At 48.9% G+C, this 19,507-nt stretch overlaps 1 protein-coding gene across 3 annotated transcripts in view; it reads right to left on the reverse strand.

Annotated features, from left to right (window-relative positions):
• Positions 1-1,176: 1,176 nt before the first annotated feature.
• The window catches only part of HEATR4 (HEAT repeat containing 4), a 117,555-nt gene continuing 99,224 nt past the window's right edge, over positions 1,177-19,507 (reverse strand). For all 3 annotated transcript variants that reach the window (XM_063947939.1, XM_063947940.1, XM_063947938.1), the window contains exons 10-15: positions 18,049-18,229; positions 17,796-17,865; positions 17,298-17,484; positions 10,366-10,444; positions 6,775-6,942; positions 1,177-1,396 (exon numbers count right to left, since the gene is read on the reverse strand). In XM_063947939.1, coding sequence (XP_063804009.1) covers positions 1,361-1,396; positions 6,775-6,942; positions 10,366-10,444; positions 17,298-17,484; positions 17,796-17,865; positions 18,049-18,229 — 721 coding nt within the window. In that variant the 3' untranslated portion in view covers positions 1,177-1,360. The remainder of the gene's footprint in view (positions 1,397-6,774; positions 6,943-10,365; positions 10,445-17,297; positions 17,485-17,795; positions 17,866-18,048; positions 18,230-19,507) is intronic.

Below are 19,507 nucleotides of genomic sequence, written 5' to 3' on the forward strand. Positions count from 1 at the left end.
CCACCTTAGTAAATTTACCCCATACTGTACATTGGCCTACACAGAAAAAACATTCACATTGCTCCCCACATAAATCCTATTGCTCCCCACATAAATCAATCACATTGCTCCCCACATAAATCATGTTGCTCACACATAAATCAATCAATCAATCAATCAATCACATTTCTCCTCACATAAATCCTATTGCTCCCCACATGAATTATTCAGATTGTTCCCCCCATAAATCCATAAATCCTATTGCTCCCCACAGGAGAGATAACATAACAAATATTAGCCCCTACCGGTCAGCTGTCCTCCTCCCTGTCCCTCAGTGGTGGGGGTTGTTCATAGTGTAGTGCTGCGAATACTAAGCAGCAGGAGGTCGGGCAGGTGTGGATGTGGGTGGGCAAGGAAAGCTGTGGATGCAGGCGGGAACTGGAAGATGTGTATGCAGGTGGATGGGCTGGCTGGGTGGTGAGATGCGGCGGCTGTGACCTATGATATCACACCGCCGTGTCATCAAGGCATAGGTCACGGCCAGAGCACGACTGATCCTCTAAGAAGAGCCCGGGCCAACAGTGCACTTTGAAGGTGCAAGAAGCTGCTCTGGCTCCGCGGCACACCTTGCAACTGGTCGCGGCACACTAGTGTGCCACGGCACACTGGTTGAAAAAGCCTGGTCTAAACCCTGAAAAGCAAAGCTTTTTAGAGTGTGGCCATGTTAGTTTACGCCATCTAACCTGTTCTAAGCCTATGGCGGCATGGTAGCGTGAGAGATGCCTTTCCATTCCCTCTCACGCAGCCTTCGTCTGGCACCAGCCCTGATTCAGGAAAGTGACACACTGTGCGCAGGCCGCAGAGGAGTTTTACACAAATGTAAAAATGTTTCCCTATGTATATAATGGGGATATTTCCATTAAAAATAAAAATATACGCTGGGGAAACGGAGTGTTACTGATCCCTGCAATGCTACAATTATTTATACATATGCCCCTAAGAATGATTACTTCACTGTAAGGTAAATGGATCATGGAGTAGAGAAGGTTAACAATAAGCAACTCTACTGGGTAATGAGGTCTGCGAGCAGCACAATAGAAGTCAGCTAAAGTCCTGTGACACAAATGTTTAATCATTCCTTAATATTTACTTATTACTATGACGTGTAAAGGGAAATAAGAAAATGTAGGGCCAGAGTCACTTTAATGTTTTAATATTTAACAATCTATTATTATATTTGATGGCACTGAAGGTTATTTTATGTCTCGGCTTTATTTAACATAGTGTTTCACTCTTGGGGGTTGATCGCAGGTTAGAATGGATTTATGCTGTGCTGTGGTCCTGGGTAATGCTGCTGTACTCTGTCGTGGGTCCACTTTTGCTATGACACTGGGCTTGGTCCATCATCCAGTAGCGCCTGAAAAAAGTATGTATAATAATATGATGTCAGCAAAAAAATAAATCTATATATCCCATTCATTGCACATCAAAACCGTACAATCATTCATAATCTCCAGTCACAGAGAACACTGAACTATAGCGGTCTTTGAGTTGGATGTCTTGCCACAATACTAAGGTCTCTAAAGTACACATTATACTGGATATTTGCCAATATTGCAATCTGCGACGGAGCGCAACAATCATCGTATAGTGTGTACCCCTCTATCTCGTCTTTCCATCTGCTGCGCTGCATATCCGATGGGATGATGCCATGGACAACGCGGTGTTGGTGTCGTTACATTAAGTATATTGTTACATTTCTATGTGTGTACCCATCTTTAGACTGGTAAACCTAATACTAGAGGAAAAAGCTTTTGTAATGATCTCATTCCTTTTGCAAAAGGACACTGATAATGGCCATGTCTGTGTGAAGATGAGAGTAATAATGTAAATCCAATGTCTCAGGGGAGGGAAGAGACCAATAGAAAGTTCAGTAAAATATATCTCTAAAACTTGTTTAAACATTTCATTATTTGTTTATTTTTTTCTCTGGGTTAACAAATGCCTGCATGACCATAGAGAAGTCTGTATGACACTACGATCTCCCTGCATCATACATACTACGGCTCTATGCTTACTCTATGGCAGAGGTTCTCAAAAGCGGTCCTCAAGTCACCCCAATGGTCCAGGCTCTAAGTCCATCCATGCTTAACCACAGGTGATTTAAATAGTATCTCAGTAAATTTGATTTAACCATCTATGCTGAGCCATGGCTGTACCTAGAACCTGGACCATTGGGGTGCCTTGAGGATCGAGTTCGAGAACCTCTGCTCTATGGTCTTCTACACATCTTCATTCCCCTCCTCACGGGTTCACTACGATTTGCCGGCGGCCGGCCTCCCGGCGACCGGCATACCGGCGCCGGGAGGCCGGCCGCCGGCTTACCGACAGTGTGGCGAGCGCAAATGAGCCCCTTGCGGGCTCGCTGCGCTCGCCACGCTACGCGCGGCACACTATTTTATTCTCCCTCCAGGGGAGTCGTGGACCCCCACGAGGGAGAATAAGTGTCAGTATGCCGGCTGTCGGGCTCCCGGCGCCGGTATGCTGGTCGCCGGGAGCCCGACCGCCGGCATACTGAAGACCACCCCTCCTCACATGCGCTAGCCATCTACTGAAGAAAAAGAAAAAAAGGCAGTTACAAATTGTCACCAGGTGGCGCTGTTGCCATACAAATCACACGAACAGGACAAATTTCAATGCGTCCTATAGTGTGGTCAGCAACAGTTTATCCCAATCCCTGATCATCATCATCCTACTCAGTATTTTACTATAGTCACTTTTTTTTATTACCTGGGATAATAGTCCGTAAAATCTAGTTACCAATACCAATATATATTAACAAAATCGCTAGTAGCAAATATTTTCAGGCTTTAGTGACCTCTGCACTCACTTTCCTTCCTCACTAAGTATTTGTTAGCACCTCACATACGTGCAAAACACACCATGGGGTATATTTACTAAAATTCGTATTTTTCAGAATGAGGTTAAAGTTCAAACACGAATGACATCGCAAGTGTAAATTTGCAACTTTTTGAATTTATTACGACTAATTTACTAAGCTGTCGTATTCTGCATTTTTGTGTTTTCCGATGTCGATGTCATTCGTATTTTTTGGCAGTGTTTTACGGGAGTGAATAGTAAAACACTGCCGACATTACCACAATGAATCTCGGCCGGATCTGTGAGATCCGTGCAGGGCTTCATTGTGCACCTTTCGTATAAAAAATAACATTGTTACAAATCATTAAAAAAAATGCGTGGGGTCCCCCCCCCCCCCCTTTCCCCCTCCTAAGCTAAACCAGCCTCGGACTCTTTGAGCCGGTTCTGGTTGACAAAATATGGGGGGGAAAATGTTAGGGGTTCCCCCATATTTAATCAACCAGCACCGGGCTCTGCGCCTGGTCCTGGTTCCAAAAATATGGGGGACAAAAAGTGTAGGGGTCCCCCGTATTTTTGAAACCAGCACCGAGCTCCACTAGCCAGGTACATAATGCCACAGCCGGGGGACACTTTTATCTAGGTCCCTGCGGCCCTGGCATTACATACCCAACTAGTCACCACTGGCCGGGGTACCCTGGAGGAGTGGGAACCCCTTAAATCAAGGGGTCCCCCTCCAGCCACCCAAGGGCCAGGGGTGAAGCCCGAGGCTGTCCCCCCCATCCAAGGGCGGCGGATGGGGGGCTGATAGCCTTTTGAAAAAAATGTGAATATTGTTTTTAGTAGCAGTACTACAAGTCCCAGCAAGCCTCCCCCGCAAGCTGGTACTTGGAGAACCACAAGTACCAGCATGCGGTGGAAAACCGGGCCCGCTGGTACCTGTAGTACTACTACTAAAAAAATACCCCCAAAAAAACAGGACACACACACCGTGACAGTATAAGTTTATTACATACATGCACACCTCCAAACATACATACTTACCTATGTTCACACGAGGCTCGGTCCTCTTCTCCATGTAGAATCCTTGGGGTACCTGTGAAAAAAATTATACTCACAGAATCCAGTGTACCTTATGTTCTTTGTATAATCCACGTACTTGGCAAAACAAAAAAAACGGAAACCCGACCACGCACCACGGAAACCCGACCAACCCTTTCCCCGACTGCCAGGACTCCCCCCCCCCCCCCCCCCGACTCCTGTCAAAGAGGGTCCCTTCAGCCAATCAGGGAGCGCCACATCGTGGCACTCTCCTGATTGGCTGTGTGCTCCTGTAGTGTCTGTCAGGCTGCACACGGCAGAAATACAATGTTGCGCCTATGCGCTCCATTGTATCCAATGGTGGGAACTTTGCGGTCAGCGGTGAGGTTACTTTCGGTCAACCGCTGACCGCAAAGTTCCCACCATTGGATACAATGGAGCGCATAGGCGCAATATTGTATCTCTGCCGTGTGCAGCCTGACAGACACTACAGGAGCACACAGCCAATCAGGAGAGTGCCACGACGTGGCGCTCCCTGATTGGCTGAAGGGACCCTCTTTGACAGGAGTCAGGGGGGGGTCCTGGCAGTCGGGGAAAGGGGTCCCATGTGTAAACATGGGACCCCTTTCAGTGCGTGGTCGGGTTTCCGTTTTCTTGTTTTGCCAAGTACGTGGATTATACAAAGAACAGAAGGTACACTGGATTCTGTGAGTATAATTTTTTTCACAGGTACCCCAAGGATTCTACATGGAGAAGAGGCCTCGTGTGAACATAGGTAAGTATGTATGTTTGGAGGTGTGCATGTATGTAATAAACTTATACTGTCACGGTGTGTGTCCTGTTTTTTGGGGGGTATTTTTATAGTAGTAGTAGTACAGGTACCAGCGGGCCCAGTTTTCCACCGCATGCTGGTACTTGTGGTTCTCCAAGTACCAGCTTGCGGGGGAGGCTTGCTGGGACTTGTAGTACTGCTACTAAAAACAATATTCACATTTTTTTCAAAAGGCTATCAGCCCCCCATCCGCCGCCCTTGGATGGGGGGGACAGCCTCGGGCTTCACCCCTGGCCCTTGGGTGGCTGGAGAGGGGGACCCCTTGATTTAAGGGGTTCCCACTCCTCCAGGGTACCCCGGCCAGGGGTGACTAGTTGGGTATGTAATGCCAGGGCCGCAGGGACCTAGATAAAAGTGTCCCCCAGCTGTGGCATTATGTACCTGGCTAGTGGAGCCCGGTGCTGGTTTCAAAAATACGGGGGACCCCTACGCTTTTTGGCCCCCGTATTTTTGGAACCAGGACCAGGCGCAGAGCCCGGTGCTCGTTGATTAAATATGGGGGAACCCCTGACATTTTTTTCGCCATATTTTTTCAACCAGGTCCGGCTCAAAGAGCCCGAGGCTGGTTTTGCTTAGGAGGGGGAACTCCACGCATTTTTTTCAAAAAAATTTAACACTTTCCCACCCCTTCCCACTGATAAACATGCACGGATCTCATGGATCCGTGCATGCCTATCAGAACATGGTAAAAAAAAGCAGGTCTGTTTTAAATATGCTTTTTTTTACGATTTGTATTTTTTCACGGCAGTGTTTGGCTATTGCCGGCAGTGTTCGTGAAATACACTTTTTAGTAAATTACCGAGTTGTATCAAAAAACAGTCGTATTTGACCGCTGGTGTATTCATTCGTATTTTTTTTCTTTGACTTCCAAAAAAATACGAATGCCCTCATCACTGCTGAGATTTGAGTTTAGTAAATTCCCGAGATGACACTTTGAAGAAAAAACACCATCTCGGTCAAAATCGGGACCTTAGTAAATATACCCCCATGTGTCCTTGCGCATTTTTATATTGAAGTCATTTTTTACACATAATGGAATCCACATAGTACATATACTGTATAAGAGATATAGACTGAAGCAGTAAAAACAAATTAGTAAATAAATATATAATTTATATATGCAATTAAATATTAAGTGCCTCAAATGGGATACATAGGGGAAATTTAATTGGCAGTGAGTTTTAGCGAGGTAAAAAGCCTGGCGGACCTTGCACCCAATTTTAGATTACCGCAGGTATGCGTGGTCCAGATATCCGCGGTATCCAATTTTTAAAAAGTGGTTGCAGGATTTTCAGCTCTGAAAACCCTGCGGTGTATGAAAATAAATAAATATACTCAACTCTGCGGTGGTCTCCCCTCCAATGGGGGGGGGATGACATTACACGGGGAGCTGGAAGAGAAGTCACCGCTTTGGAAGGTAAATAATTACAGACTAATTAATCTTAATCTAGTTGGAAACTCCCAGTTGCTTAATTAGTCCTCAGGGGGTGCTGCTTGGGTGCCAGAAAAGTTCCAGTGATTTTATTCTAAAATTAAAAAATGTTAGGAAAAATCACACTTGCTCTGGAGGTGTGAGAAAAGAGACGCAGTGATTTATATACAAATCCCTGCATCTCATTTTCTGTCCTGCAATTGAAAAGCAAAACCCCTGCGGCTGCAGGAAAACCCCCACGCCGCTGGGTTCTTCAAGTTTTCCGCTGTCAATTGAATTCCTACCTTAGTTTACTATGTCGACAGGAGTATGCCGGCATCAGTATGCCGACACGGTTCTAATACTACTACATTTTAACCATGCGGACGCTATACTTTAAACATGACACCTTACCAGTATGTTTAAAGATATACTGATCACACAGTTAAAATGCTTTAAGTAGCATTAAAACCAGTTGGGATACTGCGCAGGCATTCTCCTGTTGTCATCGTTACTGCATACCCTTCAAATTATTATAATTATAATTATTTATCATTTTATAAAATAAAGCAGGTGAGTCTGGATTTTAAATTGAACTGGTTGGAAAATAAAATGTTATTTATAAGGACAATACCGGTGAGCTCCTTGTTAACATCCCAGAAAGCTCCAGGTTCTTGCAGCTTGTGTCTGTAGTCAGGAGGTTCTGCAGCAGCTGTTCCATGTCTTTGTGCCCAGAATCCAGAGCTTCAGTCACCTTCAGTACTTTGGGAAACAGCAATTCCTTCCTGCATAACTTTGGCATCTGGGACAAAATAGAACAAACTAGGTGATTCATCGCGCCCTATGGGTGCTCTTCACATCGTCGTAAGGGGCTACGCCCCCTTAACCCTTGCACGCCCTTGTGGCGTGCAATATTTTTATTATATGGAGTATTACCTCCAATCATAATTGTGTGAGTGGTTAAATATTGCACGGACAAAGGGCGTGCGATGGTTAAGGGGTCGAAGCCTCTTGCAACTGCGTGAACAGTGCACGCAGGGCCTGATGAATCACCTAGTAGGTGCTGTGGTTGGGGGAGTAGCGGTTGGGGGGGGAGATGCAGATGGGGGAGGGGTTCTGGGGGTGCCGCGGATGGGGAAGGGACGATTGCGGGCAGAGCTGGCCTTAGGCATAGGCAAACTAGGCAAATGCCTAGGGCATTTGGTATGCTTAGGGGCACCAGCAGCTTCTGCTGATTAAAATAATATGCGGCATGCCTATATACTGTGTGTATTCCTGGAAATCACTGTAATGTAGCATTTCGTATGCAGATACAGCCGCAGTCGCACACAGAATATAGGCATGCTGCATATCATTTTAATCAGCAGAAGATACTTGTGCATCCTAGCCACATAGTAATGCAAATAATATGCATTTTCATAAACAAAAGGCACCCGACGTTAGCAGAGCTGCCAGGTAACTCATGCCAGGCATCTCTTGCAGAACTAGCGGCGGTGCTAGGGGGCACCAGCCAAAATCTTGCCTAGTGCATCATATTGGTTAGGGATGGCTCTGGTTGCGGGGGTGCTGCAGGTGGGGCAGGGACTGGTGTGGGGGAGAGATGGGTGCCACGGGTGGGGTCCGGGGCCACCGCGTATGAGGGAGGAGCGGTTGCGGGGGTGCCGCAGGTGGGGGATCAGAGCCACCACGGGTGGGGGAGGGTGTGTGTGCCACGGATGGGGCCTGGAGGTACTGCGAGTGGGGGAGGGGCGGGTAATGCGTCTCCTCCCGGAGACTCGCACAGCAGGCAAGCAGCCAGCCACTATTGTTAGCGCTGGTGTCCCAATGCGCCACATTATAGGGAAGAAGATGCACACAATAAACTATAGCTCCCAGCAGCCCTTAGCGCCGGAATGCTCCTGCGCTAACGGCTGCTGGGAGCTGTAGTTTATTTAGTGCATCTACTTCTCTGTAATGCGGTGCGTTGGGACACCGGCACTAACAATAGTGACTGGCTGGCAGAACTGACTGACTCACTGAATCAATGTAAAAGGTGAGAGTGCTGTGCAGTGTCAGTGACACTGCACACCCACTGCACTGCACAGCACTGTCACCTTTTACATTGATTCAGCGTCCAGACATTACCCTCCGCGATATCACCCACTCTATCCATTACATTAGCCATCTCGGGGCTTCCAGGCCAGCAGCCCAGGTGCTGTATTGCGGAGTCATGGCCTCTGGGGATCTGGGCGCGGCTGTGGCGGGGAGGCGCTTCTGTGCCATCATGCGCACAGGAGGCTCCGTGGCTCAGAGAGTATGCGGCGCAGGGAGGGCTATGAAAGCCTTCTGCTGCGCAGCTTTCATACACGTCTATGCCGGTGGCCGCAGCAGCTTTTGTTCCACCTGCGCCGCGGCTAGGGGGTGGGGATTGTTGATGCCGGAGGGGGCAGATGCAGTGGCATACCCTCCAACTGTACCTTTTTGGCAGGTACAGTACTTTTTTTTTTAATGGTCTGTACCGATTTTTGGCTCTCCAAACTTCCATTGAAAGTACAGGAAAAGGGGCGTGGGCGTGCCCCTTTACCCGTGGCCATGCCCCCTTTCGAATTTGCACCGATTTTTATGTGTAAATTGTTGGAAGGTATGTTGCTGCAGATGCAGTGGGCCTATTTTGGGGTGTGGGCATGGAGCTGCAGCTCTATCAGCCCCATTGTTAATCCTGCTCTGGGAACACACAGCAGCCAAAGGGCAGAGCCTCCCATTGGATGTAACCTGTGTGGGAGGGCGTTTCTCGCCCAATCAGCTGTGAACTGGGTGTGATAGATCTGCAGCTAACCCAATGAGAGCCAGGCCCGAAACTAGGATTTTTGGCACCCGGGGCAAGGCAGTAATTTGGCACCACCCATGCGCGCGCGCGCACACACACACACACACACACACACACACACACACACACACACACACACACTTTGAAATCGTGTCAAAAACACAGTAATAAACAGTTGGAAAAGTGAGAACCAGCACCGTCGGGGTGCATCCAGCACACATTCCCTAGGAAAATGGATAAGAACACAAGAAAACTAACATACACCTCAGATACAGTATTGTGGGGGACTCTGACTAGCCAACTGCTGTAGAACTATAAAGCCCAGCATGCCAGTCAGGACCTAAGGAGTACCAACTTTCCGGGTAAGGGGGATACACAATGTGGGTTATCCTGGCTGCAGAGAGGAGTCCCTAGGACTGGCTGGTGTTATATACCTGATTTAAGCCACGCAGTCAATGTATTACACACACGGGGGGGGGGGGGGGGGTGTTGACTGGGACCACTCTTTGGGAGGCAGCAGCTGTCCTGGCATGTAGCAACCTCACCTCAGTGCCCAGACTCATTATCAGCTGCTGCTGCTTCCTCTCGCCCTGTCCTCTGGTGGAGCTGCCGTACAGGAAGGGGGAGGCTCTGAGGAACAGGGCCGGGACAGGCATAGTTTACATAGGCACAGGAGTGTATGAACAGCCACCCCCGCCCCATTCATAAGTGCTGCGCGCGAAAAGGGGGAGGTGCTCGGACAGGCCTGCGGGCAGACATCGCTTACATAGGCAGAGGAGTATGTGAGCGGCCTTGGACCAGCGCTCGGGAAATGAAAGGGGGCAGCTGGAGAGTCCTTGGTCACCGCCCCTGCCCTATTCATTAGCGTTCTAGTTGCCAGGGAGGGGGGAATTTCCCAGGAGTCCACATTGGTGGTGCAAGGGTTCTTGGACCTGGCAGAAGGTAGCCTCTTAGGGCTGAGAGAAAGGAGGGGAGGCAGAGTACCCATATCTGCTCCTTCTCAGATTCTGCACCCGGGGCGCATGCCCCCTTAGCGCGCCCCCCCCCTAGTTGCGGCCATGTCCTAGCCACACCCAGTGTTATCCACACAGACACAGAGTGACAGATCTGGGGTATTATATAGGAAATGGGTTACACGATTGCTGAGAGAGGCCCTTACCTGTGGCACAATTGTTGGCATACTGGCATACACAGCTAGTAAGTAGATGTCTAAGGCAGGGGTGTTCAACATGTGGCCCATCCAGCATTCACCGTTTTAGCATGCCTTAATAGCAAAACTGTGGAAGCGCATTTATAAATAAATATTTTCTCATGTGAATGGCCCGGCGGATAATTATAGCCCTATATGTTTGGTTGCTAACAGTTACTGCAGATGCACCATTGCATTTTGTTAGCTAATGCAGTGTCATTAATATGTACCTGTTGCTTGATCACTGAGATCATCTCCTGGTTCCCAATGTGCGCCAAGTTTAGAGCCGTCAACGTCTGTTTCACCTCCCTAAATTGAGAGAAACAATAATTTTCAAAGCGTGTCTGTCATGGACTTTTTAAAAGTCTTGCAGTCATAGTATAGCCTGAAGAAAAGTATGACAACACTATAAATAGGATTTTAATTACCTACCGGTAAATCCTTTTCTCGTAATCCGTAGAGGATGCTGGGGTCTACATTAGTACCATGGGGTATAGACGGATCCACTAGAAGCCTTGGGCACTTTAAGAGTTTGAGTGTGTGGGCTGGCTCCTCCCTCTATGCCCCTCCTACCAGACTCAGTCTAGAAACTGTGCCCGAGAAGACGGCAGGGCCGGCTCTACCATTAGGCAGCTTTAGGCGGCTACCTAGGGGCGCCAGCTCCTGGAGGGCACCACTGAATTCATCTAGCTGAAAACTGAAGGATCACTCTGTATGCGGCCTCCTCCTTTTACACTGTGCTGGCTGCTGCTGCGGGTCTAATCAGGTGCAGCTATCACTATCAGGCTGTACCACATAATGCCTCAGCGCTTCCTCTGTGCCGACATGAGTAACATCAAGTCATGTGAAGGCACATAGGATGCGAATGTAACTATGGCTCCTGAGGGGCACCCCCACGGCTGCTCCTCATAGCCCTGATGCACCTCCTGCAGGGGGGTTGCAGGTTAGGGGGCACCGGGTTGAAGCTTTGCCTAGGGTGCATAGAGACCTTGCACCGGCCCTGGGAGACGGACATCTTCGAGAGAAGGATTTTACACAGATAGTGGCGAGACTCACACCAGCTCACACACAAGGCAAACCAAGCTAACTAGCTTGAAACATCAGCAACGGCTGAACAAGATTACTTACCAAGTAACAAAACAGTACTTAACCTAGAACTAAGCAGTACTGAACTAAATAACCACTGCAGGATCACGAAGCGCTGGGCGGGCGCCCAGCATCCTCTACGGACTACGAGAAAAGGATTTACTGGTAGGTTATTCAAATCCTGTTTTCTTTTACGTCCTAGAGGATGCTGGGGTCCACATTAGTACCATGGAGATGTACCAAAGCTCCCAAAACGGGAGGGAGAGTGCGGAGGCTCCTGTAGAACCAATTGACCAAACTTAAGGTCCTCAGAGGCCAAAGTATCGAACTTGAAGAACTTTGCGAATGTGTTCGACCCTGACCAAGTAGCTGCTCGGCAGAGATGTAAGGCCAAGACACCCCGGGCAGCCGTCCAGGAAGAACCCACCTTACGAGTAGAGTGGGCCTTAACAGACATAGGACACGGCAAGCCTGCCGTAGAATACGCATGCTGGATAGTGATCCTGATCCAGCGAGAGATCGTCTGTTTAGAAGCAGGACACCCAATTTTCCTGGGATCATACAGGACAAACAGAGAGTCCGATTTTCTGTGACGAGCAGTCCTCCTCACATAGGTTTTTAGAGCCCTTACAACATCTAAGGACTTTGATGAAATTGAGGAGTCAGTCGCAACTCGCACCACAATAGGTTGGTTGATATGAAATGCCGACACAACCTTCGGAAGAAACTGCTGACGTGTCCGAAGCTCAGCTCTGTTTTTATGGAAGCTCAAGTATGGGCTTTTACATGACAAAGCCTCCAACTCCGACACACGTCTAGCAGAAGCTAAGGCCAACAAAGTGACAGCCTCCCACGTGAGAAACTTGGCCTCAACCTCCTGTAGAGGTTCAAACCAGTCCGACTGGAGGAACTGCAACACCACGTTAAGATGCCAAGGCACCGTAGACGGTACAAAGGGAGGTTGGATGTGCAGAACTCCCTTCAAAAAAGTCTGAACCTCAGGGAGGGCAGTTAACGGTTTCTGGAAGAAAATGGATAGGGCCGATATTTAGACCTTTATGGATCCTAACCTCAGGCCCATATCCACACCTGCTTGCAGGAAGAGGAGAAAACGTCCCAGTTGAAACTCCACCGCAGGAAACTTCTTGGACTCACACCAAGATACATATGTTTTCCAAATACGATGGTAATGTTTTGACATTACTCCTTTCCTAGCCTGTATCAGGGTACCTTTTTCGGAATGCCCTTCTGAGCTAGTATCTGGCGTTCAACCTCCATGCCGTCAAACGTAGCCGTGGTAAGTCTTGATAGGCGAACGGCCCCTGCTGCAGCAGGTCATCCCGAAGAGGAAGAGGTCTCGGCTCTTCTAGCAGTAGATCCAGAAGATCCGCGTACCAAGCCCTCCTTGGCCAGTCTGGAGCAATAAGGATTGCCAGAACTCTTGTTCTCCTTATGAGTTTGAGAACTCTTGGAATGAGTGGAAGTGGGGGAAACACGTACACCGTCTGGAACACCCACGGAGTCACTAGGGCGTCCACCGCCACTGCTTGCGGGTCCCTCGACCTGGAACAATACCGCCGAAGCTTCTTGTTGAGACGAGAGGCCATCATGTCGATCTGGGGTACACCCCAAAGATCTGTTACCTACTTGAACACCTCTGGATGGAGACCCCACTCCCCTGGATGGAGATCGTGTCTGCTGAGGAAGTCCGCTTCCCAGTTGTCTACTTCCAGAATGAAGATTGCTGACAGCGCCAACGCGTGTGTTTCTGCCCAGAGCTGATTCTTGTTACCTCTGACATTGCAGCTCTGCTCTTCGTTCCGCCCTGTCGGTTTATGTAAGCCACTGTCATTACATTGTCCGAATGCACTTGAATGGGGCACTTGGAGAAGACTGTTGTAGATGGCTCTTAGTTCCAGAATGATTATCGGCAGGCCGGCTTCCAGACTTGACCACCTTCCTTGGAAGGTTTCCCCTTGAGTGACTGCGCCCCAGCCTCGGAGACTTGCATCCGTGGTTAGAAGGATCCAGTCCTGAATCCCGAACCTGCGGCCCTCCAGAAGGTGGGGTAATTACAGCCACCAGAAGAGTGAAATCCTGGCCTTTGGCGACAGACGTATTCTCTGGTGCATGTGTAGATGGGATCCCGACCACTTGTCCAGGAGATCCAGTTGGAAGGACCAAGTATGAAACCTCCCGTACTGCAGAGCCTTGTAAGAGGCCACCATCTTTCCCAGAAGGTGAATGCACTGATGAACCGACATCCCGGACCATTGTTTGTATCACCAACGCTTTTTCCTCTGGAAGAAACACCCTCTGCACTTCCGTGTCGAGGATCATTCCCAGAAAGGACAACCTCCTGGTTGGTTCCAAATGTGATTTTGGGAGATTCAGGATCCAACCATGTTCCCTGAGAAGTTGGGTCATGAGAGCTATGGACCGTAACAGCTTCTCCTTGGACGATGCCTTTATCAGCAGATCGTCCAGATATGGAATTATGTTCACCCCCTGTCTGCGGAGGAGAACCATCATTTCCGCCATCACCTTGGTGAATACCCTCGGTGCTGTGGAGAGGCCGAATGGCAGGGCCTGGAATTGAAAATGACAGTCCAACAGTGCGAATCAGAGATAAGCTTGATATGGCAGCCAAATCGGAATGTGGAGGTACGCATCCTTGATATCCAGGGATACCAGGAATTCCCCCTCCTCCAGACCTGATATCACTGCCCTTAGAGACTCCATTTTGAACTTGAACTCCCTCAGAAAGGGGTTTAGCGATTTTAAGTTCAGAATGGGCCTGACCGAACCATCCGGTTTCGGTACCACGAAAAGGTTCGAATAGTAACCTTTGTTTTGCATCTGGGGAGGAACTGGTACAATAACCTGTGCATCCACCAACTTCTGGATGGCTCCCTGTAGGGTAGCCCTGTCTGCCGGCAAGGCTGGCAAGCCCGATTTGAAGAACCGGTGAGGATGGAGATCTTGAAATTCCAGCCGGTACCCCTGGGACACAGTATCTTGTACCCAGGGATCCAGGCCGGACGACACCCAGACGTGACTGAAATGTCGGATTCTCGCCCACACCAGCCCTACCTCCAGGACGCGCAGTCCACCGTCATGCTGAGGACTTTGGCGTACTGGAAGCAGGTTTCTGTTCCTAGGAACCCGCTGCAGCAGGGTTCTTGGATTTTGGTCGACCTCCTCTAAAGAAGGTGTTGGACAGTTTGTCCTTTCTTGTTTTAGCAACCCAAAAGAACTGTGATGCAGCTGAAGAAAAGGGTTTCTTTGTAGCAGGTGCAGCTGAGGAAAGAAAAGGAGACTTACCCACTGTTGTCGTGGAGATCCACGCATCCAACGCTTCCCCAAAGAGAGCCTGACCTGTGCAGGGTAGGGTCTCCACACCTCTCCTGGATTCCACGTCGGCAGACCACGGGCGCAGCCACATTTCTCGACGAGCTGAGATCGACATGGAAGATATTCCTGCAGCCATTGAACCCAGGTCTTTCATGGATTCTACCATAAAACCTGCAGAATCCTGAATGTTACGTAAAAACAATTCAACGTCTCTTTTATCCATTGTATCCAAATCCTCAAGTAACGTGCCTGACCACTTTACTATAGCTTTGGAAATCCATGCACAGGCAATAGTAGAACGTAGTATCGCCCCTGAAGCCGTGTATATGGATTTGAGCGTAGTATCAATTTTGCGATCAGCCGGCTCCTTTAAGGCGCTAGATCCTGGGACAGGTAAAACCACCTTTTTCGAGAGTCTGGATACAGATGCGTCCACTATGGGTGGGTTTTCCCATTTTTTCCTATCCTCCTCAGGGAAGGGGAAAGCAACCAGAACCCTTCTAGGGATCTTGAATTTTTTCTCCGGTTTATCCCATGCTTTTTCAAAAATAGCATTTAATTCTTTGGACGCAGGGAAGGTTAGCGAGGGTTTCTTATTGTTAGTGAAGTAAGCCTCCTCAACCTGCTCAGGTATTGTATCAGCAATATTCAAACCATCCCTGATAGCCTCTATCATCAACTTCGGGTGTGGTTCATCAAATCGACAGTATCTAGGTCGACAATGTTTAGGTCGACCACTATAGGTCGACAGTCACTAGGTCGACATGGATGGAAGGTCGACAGGGTTTCTAGGTCGACATGTGCTAGGTCGACAGGTCTAAAGGTCGACATGAGGATTTTTTTTGGGGGTGTCGTTTTCTTCGTAGAGTGACCGGGATCCCAAATTAGTGCACTGCGTCCCCTCGCATGGCTCGCTTCGCTCGCCATGCTTCGGGCATGGTGCCTTCGCTCCGCTACCGCTTCGCTCGGCACAGATTACCGTTCCAATCGTAGTCCACGTGGATCGTTAAGTATGAAAAAATTCAAAAAAAGAAAAAAAAATGTGAAAAACTCATGTCGACCTTTAGACCTGTCGACCTAGCACATGTCGACCTAGAAACCCTGTCGACCTTCCATCCATGTCGACCTAGTGACTGTCGACCTATAGTGGTCGACCTAAACATTGTCGACCTAGACAGTGTCGATCTTCAGACTGGATCCCATCAACTTCACCCCTTTAGCAAGAGATGCGGCCCCCCTGAGCACATCCCTGTCACCGTCTGCCGTGTCAGAATCGGTATCCGTGTCATCTTGCATAATCTGGGCAAGAGCACGTTTGTGGGAACCTACAGAAGGGGACCCTGAGGTAACAGAACCGGACCAAACTGCCATAGAGTTCTGTAAAACCTGAGTTACAGATTAATTCTGTGCAACCCTAGTAGAAACCTGAGAAATATTAGATTTGATAGAGGATAACCATTCAGGCTCCCTTGCTGGTATCTGTGCTAAAACAGTGCAATCCTGATTACATGGAATGAGATCATCCTGAGAGGACATATCCTCTGCAGCATATGACACAGAGTCCCTGGACATAGCTGAATGGATACCCCAAACACTCCACACACACACAGGGGAGGCTAGACAGAGTTTCACCCCCAAGAATGGCAAGAGAGACACAGAGATTGGAGCCAACCCACACACAGCGCTTTCAAGGTATAGGGAGACCCCAACCAGCGCTGACTGTGCACCTTAATAGGTTACACAGTCTTTACACAGCCTCCCCCCCCTCCCCCTTCTACAACCCCCTGGTACCGTCATTGATAGCTGGAGGTGCTCTGGAGGGACTGCACATCACTGACAGCGTTTCTGCAAGCAGGAAAATGGCACTGAACGTTGCTGGGTCTGCTCTGAGGACAAGCTCCGCCCCCTTAATGGCGCTGTCTTCCCGCTCTTCATGAGATTATACTGGCCTGAGGTTTCATGCTGGCAGCGATTTCGGGACCCTGACAGGCTTTAGAGGTCAGTGTAGGGTGTAGGCACTGGCTTAGGGCACCCCTCACAGCGCCGCACTATGTACCGCTGAGCCCCGAAAGTACATTGCATGTGCGCACTGCAGCCCATACGCATGCGCCTGATAGCCTGATCGCTGCGCTGCGAACAACAGCAGCTAGTGGTCAACTCAGAATGACCCCCTTTAGCGGGTCGCACCCGGGAGCCTGACACGGGAGCTTCCTGGGCGTGACCCGCCACAGGCCCCTTTCCCACTGCTGGGTTGGTTATGAGGCAGGGGCGGAGCTTGGAGATCACATGATCTCCAAGCGCCGCCATTACATTCACTGTGAACGGGAACCGGTTCGCTGTTTACACAGCACAGCTTGCCGGGTTGAACCCATGTTCAACCCTGCAAGCTACCCGAGTTGGAATACCGGGTCACTTGACCCGGATTATTCCAACTGGGCCCATTTACACCAACCAGCAACATGGGTTATGCACACTCCTGTGCAATAATAACCAGTGTTTACTAGCTGGCGGTGTAAAGGGGGTATTAGTGTGGAGTGACTGTGTGACAGTGAGGTCAGAGAGAGGACCTGGTGGGATCCATCATCCAGGGCAAATAACACTGGAGTTGTGAAAAAGAATTTGCCTCGAGTCCCAGACAACAGTAATTGCTTAACGATCATAAAGTTCTAATGCTTCAAGTAACAGTTCTACTGAGTCTGTAATGATCATGTAATACACTCACCTACTGGCGAGTTCATGGGATTCCAGGGTCAGCCTGTCTTGCAGAGCATGCTGAACTTCAGAATCACACAAGTGCAGTCTGGCAATGCAGCGATATGCCTCTATACGTACTCCTGGATGTCCAGCCTGCACAGCGCGCAACAGAAGCTCTTTCACACCGGATGTAATAAGCCCCAGTTTGCCCAGAGCTAGGGTTAAAAAAAAGAAACCACAATTCTGAGTTCATTGTTGGATTCCAATGGTAATCTATATACTACCACTACAATATATAACATATTACAATAATATCGTAATCATGTAACAAATACCAGTCAGGTTGTAACAGCCATTCTAAAGACAAGCTTAGGGGTTGTAGCCTGTCCATTCAATAGGAGGCCTCATGCCTCGGGCACCTCACTAGTTCTTAGTGAATGGATACGTTGAATATCGCTACACCCACTTTAAGTGACATAGAATAAATGGATTCCAGTTTATCCAGAACAGATGCACAGCTACTGACCTTTGATTGCCTGCGCTTGGATTTTCCACACTGGATCACTCTGAATTAGCTGGTAGAGACAGTTTATGACCTAGAACAAGGATACTGTCAGTCTGCTGAAATAGCACAACATGACGGGTTCATTGTAAAGGCATGTGTGCACAAAGTGGTATATATGCTGTGTCTTTGTCCTAATTGTCTCTGCATTGTGTATTTCTTACTGTGTTCATTTTCCTGGGACAGTGTTGCTGCCAGGCACTCTCTGTACACTCACCATCTCATCTTTTATCCGGAGCAGACCAGCAGTCTGACAGGCCTGCCTGCGAACAGCTACAAAGTCATTAGCAAAGCACTGCAAGAATCCTGGGAGCAGCTGGGCGGTCATTATCCGAACCCCACCAATGAGGCACAAGGCTTCCACTTTGGCTTTCCAACTGTCACACTCCAAGTGCTTCCTGGAAATTATATTATTATTTTTAATATTATCATCACTGTATTACCTGCTGCAAAACAAACATTGGGTGCAATGCAGCAATCATAGGTGGTCATTCCGAGTTGTTCACTCGTCAGCGGTTTTTAGCAGCCGTGCAAACGCTATGCCGCCTCCCACTGGGAGTGTATTTTAGCTTAGCATAAGTGCGAACGAATGTATCGCAGAGCGGTGGCAAAATTTTAATGTGCAGTTTTAGAGTAGCTCAATACCTACTCAGCGCTTGCGATGACTGCAGACTGTTCAGTTCCTGTTTTGACGTCACAAACACGCCATGCGTTCGCCCAGCCACGCCTGCGTTTTTTCGAACACTCTCTGAAAACGGTCAGTTGACACCCAGAAACGCCCACTTCATGTCAATCACTCTGCAGCCAGCAGTGCGACTGAAAAGCTTCGCTAGACCTTGTGTGAAACTACATCTGTAGTTGTAATAGTACGTCGCGCGTGCGCAGAAGTGCCGTTTTTTTGCCTCATGGCTGCACAGTGAACGAATGCAGCTAGCGATCAACTCGGAATGACCACCATAGGCAAGTGACTTTATAAGTGGTCAGCCTGCACATACTGAATTGCACACCAATAAAGGGCATTTGTAAAGTCTGACCTACTGTATGCCTATACTGTCGCTAATGCACCTGCTTTATAGGGAAGCGCATCTGTCTGACAGAAGGATCTGGCGGCATCTGGGACTGTTTCTTGGAGAGAATGAGAGACACACAAGATATTGTTTTACAGAAGGAGAAATGAATGTAAGGGTAGCCCTACACTGGTAGTAGTAAGTAAGCCTGTGTAGTGACATTGTCATTCTTACAACCATTTCCAGTCACACCCACAACCCCGTAAAAGTAGGTGCAGTCTGATTTTCCCTAGACAGTTGATAAAAGCCACTTATGGATGCAATGGTTGGAGTAGGGTATTCAGTATGATATGCCGATGGACAGGATGCTGACGGTCAGAATCCCGACACGCGGCATCCTGGCCATCAGAATCCTGAAAGCCCCTCTAAAAGTACCATAACCCTTCCCATGCCTGCTACTGTTACCCTCCCGTATGGGTGCCTAAAACGCTAACCCTCCCCAGTGGTGCCTAACTGTCCCCGGTGGTACCTAACCCTCCCTTCCCCACAGCCTAAACCTAACCCTCCCTGCTTTGGTGCCTAACCTCCCCTTCCAAGTGCCTAACGCTCCCTCCCTGGTACCAAACTATAACCTTCCCGTCCCTGCACCCTAACCCCCCTGCTAATGTC

The sequence above is a fragment of the Pseudophryne corroboree genome, chromosome 12, assembly GCF_028390025.1.
Source record: "Pseudophryne corroboree isolate aPseCor3 chromosome 12, aPseCor3.hap2, whole genome shotgun sequence".
Taxonomy (NCBI): domain Eukaryota; kingdom Metazoa; phylum Chordata; class Amphibia; order Anura; family Myobatrachidae; genus Pseudophryne; species Pseudophryne corroboree.